Raw genomic sequence first — 14,985 nt, forward strand, 5'->3', positions numbered from 1 at the left:
AATACATGAAGTGTTAGGGTCCTGGAATCGTGAGTGACTTTGCTTCTATATACCTTTCTCTAGTTTCCAGTCTTTCCTCATTAACCTATGTTATTTTCATAATTAGAAAAAAAGTCTTCCCAAGAAATGGTGCTTTAAAAAGAAAACATGCAAATGCAAAACTGTATCATAAAATAATTAAAATAAAAATCAGCCTACCCACCCCACGCACTGAAAGCAGTGAGGTAGGTTATTCACAAATGTTTCAAAACTGTGATTTATAAAATAATCCATCAAATACTAAGTACAATAAAAATCTCAGAATCATAAAAACATTTTCCAATTCTTCCATAGTCCAGGAATATTTGGTACAACAACAAAATCTGGTTAGTCCTGAAAGCTCAGAATAGTGTGTTCAGTTTGGTTCACCTGGCCAAGCGTGGGTTATGCTGCAATAGAAAAACAGCCAACTTGTAATTAAACGTGTCCTAGGTATTGACTGCATAGGTATTTCATTGTTTAGGAAGGATCAGAAAGCTAAAAAAAAAAAAAAAAAAGCATGTGGGTCTTTTAAACGAGGAAAAGAGAAGAGAACCAGCAGCCACCGCTAGCCAGTTCAACTGCAGGGTAAAAGAAGTGATAAATGAACTGTGTCCCAAGATTTGTGGGCAAATTCAAAAAGCAAATTTGTGGTTTTGTGTGGTTGAATATAATACAAGCCACACCTTTTAGGCTGTTTATTGAAATTGAACAGAAACACAGAATAAAAAGACAAACCATAGCCCTTCCTCATCTCCCTCCCACAAGCCCTATAAGGATGTGCGCCTTTATTTAGACTTCAAATGTCCAAAGAAGATAAAGATTTTTGAAAATGTAAGGTACAGTATTTGAGATCTGATGAATTTCTGCACAATGAGAAGAAAAGTATGGGGGAAGGGGAGCCAGGTGGTGGGAGAGAAGGGGACAATTCCAAATTTCACTTTTGAATCCACAACCAAAAAGTATACCTGTGAGTTCCTGTTTCACAAACTCTGCATTGAGTCCCACAGCTGTTGCTTCGGTTTTGCTCACGTTAACAAAGTTCATTTCCATTTTTTTACCACCACCCCCTCAACACACACACACTTTTTTTCCCCTGACATATTTTTGGCACCTTAAGTGATTCTGTGAGGCCACTTTCTCCCTCAAGTCCACATCATGTACTTTTTGTTCCCTGCTGTGGATGCTCCTTGGATATGTTGATAAGTAAATAACTTCACGTTTGCGACAAAGCCTCCATTAGAGACGCCTGCAGGAAATCCAGTGATGCAATCTCCTCCAGCTTAACTAACAGACTCCAGCTCGTGTCTGGCATGATCTATGTACCAGCTTGTAGCAGCAGGTAGATGAATCACACACTCGGCCCTCCAGGGAAATGCAAGTCTACGTTATGGAAAACATACATTATTGTTTAAAATAATAATAATAATAATAATAATAATAATAATAATAATAATAATAATAATAATAACAACAACTCAACCCTGCCTACAACTACTTTTTGTTTTTAAAGGAAGTCATGTTCTGGGCTCTCCCTATTCCTCCAAAAGATTAAACACAGCAGGACCCACCACCAAGTCTCTCCCAAGAAGATGCTTGTGGAATCTGAGACGGTAGGCAAGGCAGCTCCGCCTACACAGAATGTTCTCCAAGGGAAACTGCGCAGGCACTTGCAGCATACTGGGTGGATGGAACAGGTTCTCTTCTTCTTAGTCAGTCACCCCCCCTCCCCACCCCTTCCCCCCCCAACCCCCGCCAGAAGCTTCAAGTTATACAAAGGTTGGAAACTCCCACACCTATTTGTGCTATTTTGAAAAATAGTTGGACTTCCTAATTGGGCAAATCTAAAGAGACACGGTGGTTGTGTTACTGACCCAAATCTATACAGGTGAGTGCAGCATAATGCAGAAGACACCCGTGGCATCCCACAGCGAAGCGCATGGCAGCATGCCTGGACCAGGAGGAGGGGAGCAGATAATTTCTACCTGGAACAAGCACACAGGCGGGCTTTTCCATTTTATTTAGGGTATGTGTGTGTTATTTTTAAATGTCTCCATGGCAGAATAACTATTTTTATAAAAACCTTTAAATTTTTCTCTCTAATTACAAAAGCAGTACAAGCTCACTTTAGCAAACCAGAAAAACACAGAGGCACAAATAAGGGACAAAAGTGCCTACAATTTCTCCACGCAAAGAGCAAACCATCGTTAACCTATTGTGGCTTTATTCTTTTACTTTATTTTCTGTGGCTGTGAACATTCCAACATCACACACATCATGAACATTTTTCCTATCATAAATATTTTTCCATAATATGATCTATAATGCTTGCCTAGTATCCAACCATCTCACTGAGCTGTGATTTACTAAACCAGTCCTCTATAACTGGGCACTTGGTGCTTTCCTGATCTTTCCCTTTGAAAAATATTCCTACAATTAACGTCCTTGATTACTTCCTGAAGATAGAGCTCTAAAACTGGAATTCAGGTGTCAGAGGGTAGGCCCATTTCAATCAGTTTTGTCAAACTGCCTTCTGGAAAGTTTGTAATAACTTATAAATCCTCCTAGAAATATATTTTACCCAAACTCAGTTTTGTTCATCTTGGTCAATTTGACAGGGAAACCTGGAGCCTCCCTGTTCTATAACCTGTATTTCTTGGATTATTAATGAATTAAATGTTATTGTATATTTTTTTAACCACTTACGTATAGCTTTTGTGAAGTGTCTACTCCTGTTTGTGGGCCATATTTCTATTGAGACATTTGTCCTTTTTTAAAATGTTTTCAAAACTGTGGAAGATAGACATATTTTTAAAAGTAGCCACCAAGATTCCAAGGCAGCTACAAAATTGTTGTCTGCACACAGGAAGTATAAATGTGCTTAAAGGGGTTGTAACCTATCAAAAGCCCACCAGGGGCATTTGAGAACCTTCCTGGGGCTACATACTGGCTTCAGGGAAAATGGACTTCAGAGACTCTAAACCTTACAACACAATAGGATGCCAGAGAAGGAGATTTTATTCCTGACTGAAATGAATAGTCATTTGTGTTCCCTGAAGTGAAAGAATATATTGCCTTATAACTAAGGTGGAACTGCAGGGGCTGTTCTTAGCTGTGTATTATTTAATACCTTTTCCGAACACTAATTAAACCACTGGTTTGGCAATATTGTTTGAAAATGGATGTCCCTGAATTATGTTTTATTAAGAAGAGGGAAGTGGAGGAGAAGAAGGAGAAGAAAAAAGAAGAAGGAAAGGCGGGGAGGACAAGGCGAGGAGGACAGAGAAACGAGGAGGGGGAGCAGGGGGAGGAGGAGAATGGAGGGGAGGAGGAGAGGAAAGGGGATGAAGAGATGCTGATGGTTTCAGCTCACTAAATTTTATTCAAGATCCCATCCATTCCGATATTGCCCCACTGCCACTCCATGAGCCTGCATGGAGTAAACCACTTCCTGGGCTCTCTCTGGGAAGCAAGTGCTCAGAGTTCTTGCCAGTCCTTTTTATCTGATTTTCTTGAACCTTTTTGTACAAGCCCAGGGAGCCTGTGCAGACGTCCACTAGGTAAACCATTGGTTTTACTGCCTAGCTGCCCTTCTAAATTCTGTGTTGCCCTCCAAATTTCTCCCACTCACCTGACAATTTCTCCCACCCACCTGACGTTTGTTTCTTTGTCATCTTAAACTGCCTTTTATTTTGCTAAAATAAAATGATTGCAGGGGGGTTGGGGGTGGGAGTGGGCAGGGGAGCAGAAGCGGGTCCCACTGTGCCCTGTACCTTCCTACCTTGTTAACATCATCACTCTTTCTGTGAGCGGCCACCAGCCTAGACCCCTCTGGAGGGAGAAAATGAGACAGAATGCTGGGGCAGGTGGTTATCCTCAGAGATCATTTAGTTCAATTTTACTTTACAGATGAAAAATAATGCAAGAAGAACCCTCTGATCTTATGTTAATTATCTCATTGGCAATACAGGAAAGAGGCAAAAGCTACCTTTGTTCCTTGCTTCTTTGAAAAGTTAGATCCAAGAAGTACAGAAAGCAGTTATTTTCTGAGGCTCACTGAACTGAGAACTAAAACCAATGATTTGGAGTGAATGTGGGAAGGAGAGTCTGTTCTAACTAAAGGAAAGGCTGTAGGAATCTTAACCAAGTATTTCATATAGTCATGCTCATATTTTAAGAAGCAAATAAGTAATGTCTCCCCTGTTCCCAATCTCCCTACCAAAAAAAGGCAGTATATTTTTCTAACTAATCAAAACCTAAGATTTTCAATTTGTACTTAGAATGCCAATATGCAATAGACAAGAAAGAATATAAAAGCACTTTTTTTCCTCAAACCCCACCTTTAGCTCCAAATCCTACACGGTTACTCATAGACCGTATGTGATCCCTAAGGCTTGTCCTAGCTCTAGGATCCAAAGCTTCAAGTTAAAATCAGAATCAATTCCCCAGGAGGAGAAATAGCTCACATCGTCCTCCCCTGACTCCAGCCCTGCAGGCAGACACGGTGCTTCTACTACTGAGAAAATGCTGGCAACTCAACAGTGGCAAAGCAGAGATTCTTCCTGCTCCTTTTTTCTTCCTCTCTTTTCTCCATTCTTCTCCCCTTCACTCCAACCTTCCCCCCTTTTCTAAGACCTCGATCTAAATTCAGGAGCCTTAAAAAACAGAGACTCTGACCCTGGGGGGTGAGTTATACGTGTACAGCCAGGATTTGGACGAAAGGCAGGCACGAAAATACAAAGAACCAACAAGCGAATCTTGCTTTCCTTTTCTGCTCTGGAGGGTGTCTGCATTCACACTTGTAAAAAAGCATTTCCTTGGGAGTGAATGTGAAGCCAGATCCCTTTAAAAGTGCTCCCCTCAAAGTTCACTGCCTTGTTCATTACAAAGTAAAATAAGGCTCTTCATCGCCACAGGCAGCGATTGCCTTCCACTGAATGCCCATTCAAATGCACAGTCGATCTCCATAGCCCCGACATACTGTCAAAATGTACATTGAAACCCCCTGGAACGTACCAGCTTTTTTACCACTTTCCGTAGAACTCTATGTACTTGGTGGATATTTTATATAGCAAATCAAAATGTGCTGTTTTTAAAAATAATATTACTTTAATCCTGCTACTCAACCAAAACACATCAATCTAAAACACTTACTTGTCTCCCCTATATAAATGGGGGTGGGAGATTTTTAAAGAGATGCTTTCTTGATTCTATCCCACTTACCCCATTATAGTCCAGTCCTTTTTACCATATACCACTTACAGCACAGAATGTAATTTTCTGGTGATGGATGCATGGATGGATGGATAAATAAAATGGAACCGAGGAACCAGGACTTCTCTAATGGATGGAAATATGCAGGGCAGTTGGAGGGTAGAGTGGATCTAAATTTGAGGCCTAAATTTGACCTGTGAAGCTGTCTGAGGGACTCCCAGGTATATGTTGTTGTTACTAAGCAACCCACTTGTCTTCCTGAGCCAAAACAGAAATTCCTGTTCAGCCTGTTGCTGCTCGCTAAGGAATTTTTCCTGGACAAGTCTGCCAAACTAATCACTGTACGATTTCAGCTTGGACGTACTTCTTGATAATTGAGCAGCAATCCTTGAATACCTTTTGTAAAGGAAGAGAGTGTCGCACCCCAAAGTGAATGCCCGGGATCATGAGTGATAACTCTAATTTAGGATGCGACTTGCCTTATGCCAAGAGGAACTTAACAGTAAACACTTTTCAAGGTGAGACAAGTTGACTTGAATTAGATGGGGTAGCATCTGCTATCATCATCTTAAGTCGGTTCAGGTCACAAGGGTGGGCTGCTGATATTGTAAGGCTAAGAGAACACAGCACAGTTCACTGACTGAAAGAACACCTAGAATCAGATTCACATTTATCTCTCTGCAAAGAAGATGTGCATTAGTCAGTTCCCACCAAGTGAAGGGGAAAAAATCAGGAAAGTAGCATCAGGACACAGGAAGGAAAGGGGGGGGGGCAATGCATCAAACTAAGAAGGAAATAAGAGAGAGAAATACTATTTAATCAAATTGTTTATTTTTTAACCTGAAATGTATGTCTAGTTGTATCAAAGTCAAAGGAATCAAAGCATTCACTTTAAATTATCTACAGATTTCAAACAAATACTTCTTGGGGTTATTGGGTGTTGTTGCTTAAATGTTTCTATGTTTGACTTTCTTGGCTGTATGTGTAAATTCTCCTTTTGACTTTTCAGAGTTTGGCAGAAATTGCTAGATACAGCTCTTCGTCACTGCTCCAGCACTACTGCTTTTAATCTTCCTTAAATCAGACGGCACCGGGTCCTTTTGGGTGGCCTAGTCTCTGCAGTCAGTTTAAAACAGGATCTAGTCACAGACCAACAGATGGTCCAGTACCATCTTCTCAAGGTAATGCTTAAAGCTACCATCAGCCCTAGAAATGAAGCTGTGACCATCATCCCATTAAATATTTCACCAAGGACCAACATCATATCGGACAGATCGGCGCTCTTTATCTTTGACTTTGTGCTACAACATAGAATCTAAATTCAGTGAAATAACTGTGCCCAGAAAAACGAACACTAATTTTATGATCTATTGTGAAACTCTAGAGGGACAAGGCTGGCCTTCTAACTCCAACCCAGCTCCCTAGTGAGTGGAATCTGGCCGAAAATCTGAGCTTGACCTTTTAGCTCTGGGCCTGACAGAAGCCCACGTGGGTGACATCACTCCAAATCAGGTGTTTAGCAGCTCTGGAAATATATGGCCTGTTAAAAGGACCCCATTCTTCTAGAAGGGGCAAAACAATAAAAGGAAATGATACTGGGAGAAGGTCTAAGAATTCTTGAACCCAAGTTAAAATAATATCCAAAGCTGCTCATCCAGAGGCCGCGTAACGAACGTAGAATAAAGCCCACAGGTTTCATTTCACTTACACGCTGGATATACACCTGGGAAGCTGCATATAAATTGAATTTATTATGTGAAGTACTCACTCAAAGCGTTACTTCACTAACTAACCCGGTGCAGATGCCCGACCCCTCTCCAGAGAGAATCTTGATCCCACAGCTCTAGGGTGGAGCCCAGGGATTTGTAGTTTTACCAAGTGCCTCAGGTGACATTTTTGTAATCAGATGAGTTTGCTTTGCAGCGATTTAACGAATTCCTATGAAGATTCCTATTACTAAGTATATACATAATTATCTTCAACGTTTAATTTAATCAACATAGACTTTCATAGTCTTGTCTTATTTTTCAGTAGGTTAACTTTGCCTATAAATTAGTTTACTTCATTGATGATGAAAAACTAAGCAAAGCACACTGTTTGCAGTGTCTCACTTTCATAAAACAGCGGACTGGTCTGTTTTCTGATGAATACAAGTTTGCAGAAATTGAATGAGGGCCAGAGAAAGGAAGAGCAAGCCTTATTTTGCTGGAGACTAATCTAAAGATAGCCACGGAGGGTGGCAAGTTAAATTCAGAGGCTCAGAGAGGTGGGAGTGTCAGAGCAAACACCATGGGTACTTGGTCCCTCTCCTTCAGTTCTAATTCTCAAGGGTCATCGATTATGTGTGCATTTTTTTTCACCTCTAAATTAAGAAGCGTGCAAGATTTAATCCATTGTTGGGAAGAGAACACTAGACCCTAGCCATTTAAACTGGTGATACTCGGGGAAGGACAAGACTGACACTATTAGCTGATTCTTTATTTACTCACCTCTTGATACCAAGACAATTTATAAGTATAATGTCTGTTTTTGAGTGTACAAATGTCTGGACTATTGTGTAGAGAATTGACTATGTTAGTTTACTTAAAGGGACCACTATTTCTCTACCTCTCTGATTCATCCACACTGGGCTCCTTCCTGACTTTGGAATATGCTAAGCACTCTTCCCAAAGAGCAGGGCCTTCGCACCTGCTCTTCCATCTGCCTGTAACATTCTTATCCCAAGAATCCCAAGTACCAAGTCTTGATCTCTCACTTCAGGTTTCTGTTCAAATGTCATCTTATCAAAGAGGCCATCCCTGACCATCTTACATAAACTAATTCCCCATTATTCTCAACTCCTTTAGCCTGCTTTGCTTTCCTTTGTAGTGTTTATCACCGTCTAACTTGTTATGTATTTACTTTATTATCCACTCTGTTTCCTGATACTACAACAGTAGCACCACAATGGCAGGGAGTTTGTTCTATTTGCTAATAAATCTCAACACTAGGATCGATGCTCAGTAAGAGGAGCATTCAAGACATATTTGTTGAATAAATGAGTGAATTTTTTTAGTGGTTTAAGGAAGATATGATCAACTCAGTATTTGTGATCTTACTTTATTTAGCCAAATGGAAACATATACATTTATAAAACTAAAGAGTTGAAAGCTTAATTAAAATGTTTCATCCCATTACTTTAAAGGCTATCCACAAGAGAGACCTGTAACTTTGGGTATTTCCTGTTTCCTTTCTAGAATAATGGCTGGACTCCTTTAGATAAAACACACAGAATGACTAAAGATTATTGTTCTTAGGCAAAAGTGGGGTGGGCAGGGAGAAGGGGGCTTGATATAATGCCTGTTGATGTCTCCTCTTCCACTAGACTGTAAGCCCCTTGAGGACGTAGCCCATCTTCTGCATCTTTTTATTCTCCTATAATATCTGTCTTAATGTGTTGCAAATGGTAGGTAATCCGAAAACACATATATGTAATGGAAAACACCTGTGGGTTTCAAATAAATCATATATACATATATTCTGAATATTCTGGCAGTAAAATAAGAGTTTCTAAATCCATCATTGTGCTGCTAGAATACACATGCTTGTTGACAAAGATCATAAAACTTCATAAAATGTTAGAAAGGGGGGGTAGAAAAATTTTAATTATGTATAAAGACAAACTGTCCTAAAAACACTTTGTGTTAAAGAGTGATAGCATCGACACTGCAGAACATAAAAAGCAGATCATTTCAATATGAAAAGTTCATAGCCATAAAAAAGATGATGCTACTTTAGTCCAGACTTGCTAACTGGAATTATCTTCGTATGCTATCCAAAAGCTCACCTACACTTTGATGGGTTTATACAATTAAAAAAAAAAATCCTGTGTGTATTCTTTTAGGTTAGCTTCAGAAAATACAGACAGACCTCCTACGGGGATTTACCGTGAAGCTGATAAAGCTCAAGCTTCTGGACCCAGTGTGCTCTGGCAGGAAGCCCCAGAAACGGGCTCACGTGTTCTTTTTCATAGAGCCCTCACCCTCCCTCCACCTAACACACGCACAACTGCATAAGCTTCAGCTCATAAAACCCGGAACCACCCCGTCAGTCCTCCATTAGAATATTAACACTAAGAACACTAGGCTAGAATTTGCAAAACGATCCAAAAATCATTTATTAATTTCAAGCGTTCCTCAAGAGTCTCAACAAAGAGAAGCAAATTGATTCCAATGGTCTCTTTGGGTATTGTTAGTATTACTTTTCCCAGGATACAAAATGAAGTCTTGGGAAGCATGGATAAAAATTACTTTCACTAAATGTAAGTATACGTAACCCCAGACAGTTATTACCCATGAAAATCAGGCAATGCATTGCATTGAAACTAGACTGCTAGTGTTCAGAACTTACTTACTTTCCTTAAATGTATTTTTAATTGAAGGACAATTCACATTCAATATTATATCAGTTTCAAGTGTACAACATAGTGATTTGATGTATACACATTATGAAATGGTCTGCACAATAAATCTAGTTAGCATCTGCCACCAAAGTTAATACAATATTACTGACTATATTACAACGAATTTTCAATACTAAAGAAACTGTTTCTTGATGCTAAATATAGCTGGTTAAAATAAAAACCGATCCGTTCTCATTCTGAATTCATTTGACTCCTGTTGTATTACAAAACTAGTGGTGCAACCAAACGCTAATTGTGTTATTTCATTAAAGGATTACAATAAGTCATATCCAATATTCACTAGATTTGCAACCATTTTTGACACGAAGATAAAAACAAATCAAAAAAAAAAAGGCTACTATCCCGACTTCTGGTTACTGAAAATTTCAAATTCGAGTAGTGAGTTCTTAAAAGTTACAGAAAGAATCTGGGGCGGGAGTGGAGTAGACTCACACTCACAAGACTCACAATCACACTTCCCCAGCCCTACCCCTGCTCCCGCCCTCTTCCCGTGTTTGTAACACTAGTTCCTGCCCTCCTGAGTGCAGCTCGCAGTTAACTTGCGTTAGTGGGTACAGTGGTACTAAGAACTGGTAGAATTTTTTTTCAAGTGTGACAGCCTGTGCTGTTAGCTACGCCTACCCTACCCGCCGCTTTACTTTGAGGACGGTCCCCTCTGCCCCTGGACAGGTCCGCAGGGCCTTCCCGCTGCCCCCTCAGGGCCCCTCAGTTTGGGACGGGTCCCGGGCCACTTCCCCAGGAGAAGCGCCGGCGGCGCTCGGCCTCCAGGCGTCCCGCCCGTGCCCCGCGGAGACGCCCGGAGGCAGGTCTCCTTGGGGTGGCCACACCGTCAGGGTAAAGCCGCCCGGGAAAGCGGAAAGGTGGCCCCTACGCACTTCCAACAGGACACAGCCCGTTCCCAGCCCAGGACGTGCCCGACAGGAGGGGGAAGGGAGTGTCGCCACCGAATCCCAGGAAAGGCCGCGGGACCCACCTCCGGCTCCCCCTCGCTCCCGCCCTCGGCCCCACCTCCCCCCGCCGGCACAAAGCCCGCCCGGAGGCGGGGGTCAGGCCTGCTGGGAGGCCGCCCGGACAAGACTGGACCCAGGCCCGGCGCCCCGCGGCTCCGGCCGCGCTGGCCACCGAGCCCCGGAGAGTCTGGAGTTTCCGTCCCGGATGGGGCGGACGCGTCCCCCGGCTGGCCCTTCGAGGCGCGGGAAGCCGGGCCCCCGCCTTTCCAGGCGAGAGTCCCCCCTCCCACACACCCCGGGGAGGCCTGGCGCACCCGCGCCGTCCCGCTGGCCACGCCCGAGGTGGCGGCCTCCAACGCTGGGCGCCTGGGCCAGCCGGGCCGCGGAGGCCGTCCGGTCGGGGGTGACTCGTTAAGTTGCAGGCGCCCCTTCGCGCCCCACCAAGGCGCAGACTCTGGCCTCCAACCAACCCCCTAACTTCCAAAAGGCCCTGTCCTCTCGCACCTGCTTAGAGTGGCCAAACAATGCGGGGGCAGGCGGGAGGGGGCTTGGGGGCGGAGAGACCGGGGACAGGCTTGCGTGGGGACGGCGGCGGCCCCCGAGACCCCGACGCCTCGCCTCGCGTCGGGGGAGCACACGCGGCCACGCACACGCACACCCTCCGGCCCAAGTGCGGGAAGATGGCCGTTTCTGCTTCAGGATAAAGGCTCTTTGTTGCGCTCACACAAAAGCCGCCAAGACCCGCTTATCCAGCAGGCCCTCTGGACAAATCGAAGGAAGTCAGCTGAATTTCCAAATGGTCCTAGCAGTCTGAAGCGGTGGGAGCAACTAAACGAGAAGGGGAATAACAGGCCCCCCGCCCTCATCTACCAAAACCTCTGTGAATAGCCAAGAATTCGTCCTGGGAGACCGGGGCTGAGATCATTCGTAAGGGAGGAAGGAAGAAGACCTACTTTTACTATCAAGGCCCACGGGGGTATTAAACATTAACATTCTTGCAGGGTTTCTCCCCTTAACCAGGGGAGAAACATAATATGGAAAAGTCTGGATACACCAAAAAGAGAAAGAAAAAAAAATACCAACAATAGCAACTTAAAAAAAAAAAAACATAACAAACCAGTTGCCATCAGCCCAAAGTGGTAGTAGCAGCAGCCGGCGCGTGTGATCCACTTACTTGTCCGACTCTTGTGACATGTTTGATCCAATGAACTCGCTCCCCTTTTCCTGGAGCCTCAGCCTCTGGTGAAACTGGACTTTCAAGTCTGTGCAGGTGAAGGTGTGTGAGAGCGCCCGAGATGGCAGAACAAGAGCTACAGGTAATTCTGCTTTTCCGTCCCCCCTCACCACTCTCGCTCGCTCGCCCGCTCGCGCCCTCACCTAGCCGGAAAGGTGGGATAAGGGGGGGCCCCTCACATGGGGCCCGAGCTCGGAGGCGGCCGGGCGGCGCGGAGTCCTCCCGGATCGTGGCAATGGGCAGCCACAGAGCAGAAAGTGGCGGACTTGGGCGGCCACAGGTAACTTTCTCGCAAGGAGCTGAATTCTTTCACTAAAGGGTACAAGCCCGAGGGACGAGCTGCGCGGTGATTGGCTGCAGGGCTCCCTCAGGTGAGCTGCCATTGGCAGAGGCGCGCTCAGGTAAGGCCCTTCTCCAAGTGCAGGTAACTCACTCCGAAGTTTACCTGAGTGGAGCGGCCGCACGTCTGCAGCCCTGCGGCAGCCCGTGGGAGCTGAGGGTCAGTGCTTCGAGCAGACTGCATGCTACATTTCCTTTCTTCCCGGAGGCCGGCTCGGGCCGGGGGTTGGGAGCTGAGGGGCATGGAGAGACAGAAGTTAACCAGGAAAAAAAGCAGCACGTCTAACCACTAGGGATTGTGGGTCGAACGGAAGGACTAGGGAAAACTGAATTCGGGTATCCCAAGCCAACCGGAATCAAATCGCAGCACATGCCCAAGGCTTTTAATACCCACATTAGGAGGACAGCTTGACGGTGTCAGAAGAGTAGGGGACTGAAGTTTACGTTGTGCTCAGAGAGAGGGAAACACAGAGATCGCCGAATCTATTATATAATTGCATTTTTAACATCCTTGTCCACAACAAATACTTTTCGCATCCAGATGTGTAAAAGAGCTGGTAGATTGCTACTTTTACAAATAAGTCAGCATCCTTTTTGTGAGCTGGGCGGATGGGGAGTGCTGTGGTTTTGATGGAGTGAAGAAATTTAGTTGAACAGACACTAAAATGGCTCAGGTGTACCTCTTCCATCCCAGTTCTGCAGCCTGGGATTCCAGAGGCTGGAATCCTCAAACCGCTGAATCCCTCCCATAAACCTCTTGTCATTTGACGTTTCCAGGCAGGCATCAACATTTACACTGTAATTCAATAGAAGCAGCAACTACAAAGGTGCTTTATCCTTCCAGCTTAATATGGTTGCTACGGAAACAATTCAGGATGAAACTGACTTTTTTTGTAGTTTAATTTCTCCTGGATGGAAACAACACAAATTGCAAACGTATAATTTATAACTACTGCTCCCAACCAGTATTTGTGGAAGTTCTGACAGGAATCTAGCCCATGAATGTGAATTGTAGAAACACGGAGGGCATGGAAAGTTTATCATAATTTATTTCAAGTTAATACTACATTGACAGAGATCATAGAACTCCTATTTTAATCTGTAGGGATCAGATATTTCCTGAAAATTACATTATGAGACAAAGTTTGGCTAGTTCATGTACTATTCTTAACAAGTGAGTTTCAAATTTTTTTTCACTTTTTTAAAGACAACGTAAACACACACTTTTTTAAAATTTATTTTTTTTTATTTTGGGGAGAGGTCATTAGGTCTATTTGTTTATTTATTTACTATTAGGTTTGTTTTTCTTTTAATGGACATACTTGGGATTGAACTCAGGACCTTGTGCATGCTAAGCATGTGCTTTACCACTTAAGCTATAGCCTCCCCTCTACACACTTACTTTTAAAGCTCATACAATACTATATAAGATAATGCAGTACCCACCTCTTCTGCCTTCTTAACCTCATGTCTAGAGGCTACGACATTCCACTTTTAGCTGTCTATTCTGTCATTTACCTTCCTCTTTCTAAATAATTTACACCACTGTCTCTTGATTTATCAGTTTAGATGTTGTGCTTTAACCACCTGTTGCCTTAGGTAAAGATTTAACTCATTCAAACTCCCTCCAGTTTCATCTTCCACCATTTTGCAGCATAACTCTTTCACAGGTTAGGAGTAGCCAGTAGTCAGTGTCTGTGCAAATACTAGTCAAAACAGAGCCAAACAAGTGTACTGTGGTAGCTTTCTTACTTATAAAAATCTTTTATCTGTTTACTTAGTTTGTGATGTTTCTGACGTGGTATTTTTTCTACAACATATCTATTAAATGACTATCACATTTATCTTCCAAATGATCAGTCAGTTCCATTTTCTCCCCTCTGGAAACATCCGTCCAAAAGTCCACTGCCCTTCCTTTCCAATGGAGATGAGCTCCTCTCTGCACCTGCTACTCAGTTGCCATCCTGGGACCGTCCTTCATCTCGAGAATATGAACCTCGTTTCTGTCCTGTGCCTTCTTTCTTGATTTGCTGCTTCATTTTCCATGGCATATGTTCCAGTAATAGCCCAAGAATGAATACAGAATGTAAAACTTAAAATGTCTTCATTCAACTCTAACTTTCTTTTCAACTCTTACTTTTAAAAAGAGCTTGACCAAGTTTAGAATTCTAAGTTGAAATTTTTTCATTCATAAGTTCATAAAAATTGCGCTTTTATCTTCTAGAGTCCAGCATTGCTGCTGAGAATTCTAATGCCATCCTGATCCCCATTCTTTTGTGACCTGGAATCTTTCTTTTGGAAGCATAGAATAATCTCTTTATTTCTAATATTCTGAGATTTAATCATGTTGGAGGCTTTCTTCAAATGCTTGCAGACTTTTGACTCTCCGTTCATACTTAAGAATGAGCTCATAAAACCCCACTGAAAACTACGTATCGGGGTGGGAGGGTGTGGGCTTGCTCATTGGTGGGCTTGCTGTGTGGTTATCAGGTTAAAAGTTCATCTTTCCTTAGGAAATTCCCCCAAAGGTCAGAAACTAGAGGTCTTTTCTACCAGGCTCTTCAGCTTCTCAAGAGAAAAATCTACAACCTCTTGCCTGAGGGAACATTCACCTGCCTGCCAGTATTCTGGAGGCAGTTCAAGAGAAGGGGTCCAGAGAAGTCACTGCTTAGTATGCAGAATTTTTCATTCTTTTCTTTCCTGTAGGTGCCTTACTCCTGACCTCCTTTGTGCCTCCTGCACAAGCCTCTCTCTTGTTTCTCCTGCTG

The 14,985-nt window shown here is 43.3% G+C and overlaps 1 protein-coding gene and 1 long non-coding RNA gene across 10 annotated transcripts in view; one reads left to right on the plus strand and one right to left on the minus strand.

Moving 5' to 3' along the window:
* GRHL2 (grainyhead like transcription factor 2) overlaps positions 1 to 12,151 on the minus strand; it is a 142,915-nt gene extending 130,764 nt beyond the window's left edge. For 3 of the 5 annotated variants that reach the window (XM_032468103.1, XM_014566110.2, XM_032468106.1), the window contains exon 1: positions 11,819 to 11,933. In XM_032468103.1, coding sequence (XP_032323994.1) covers positions 11,819 to 11,838 — 20 coding nt within the window. In that variant the 5' untranslated portion in view covers positions 11,839 to 11,933. Of the gene's footprint in view, positions 1 to 11,761; positions 11,934 to 12,021 lie in introns of those variants that run through there. The other 2 variants (XM_032468105.1, XM_032468104.1) reach the window with 2 other exon arrangements.
* The window catches only part of LOC116659881, a 77,137-nt gene continuing 73,975 nt past the window's right edge, over positions 11,824 to 14,985 (plus strand). For 2 of the 5 annotated variants that reach the window (XR_004315253.1, XR_004315250.1), the window contains exon 1: positions 12,145 to 12,279. This is a non-coding gene — a long non-coding RNA (uncharacterized LOC116659881). Of the gene's footprint in view, positions 11,961 to 12,022; positions 12,280 to 14,985 lie in introns of those variants that run through there. The other 3 variants (XR_004315254.1, XR_004315251.1, XR_004315252.1) reach the window with 3 other exon arrangements.

Source organism: Camelus ferus, chromosome 25 (genome assembly GCF_009834535.1).
Source record: "Camelus ferus isolate YT-003-E chromosome 25, BCGSAC_Cfer_1.0, whole genome shotgun sequence".
NCBI lineage: Eukaryota > Metazoa > Chordata > Mammalia > Artiodactyla > Camelidae > Camelus > Camelus ferus.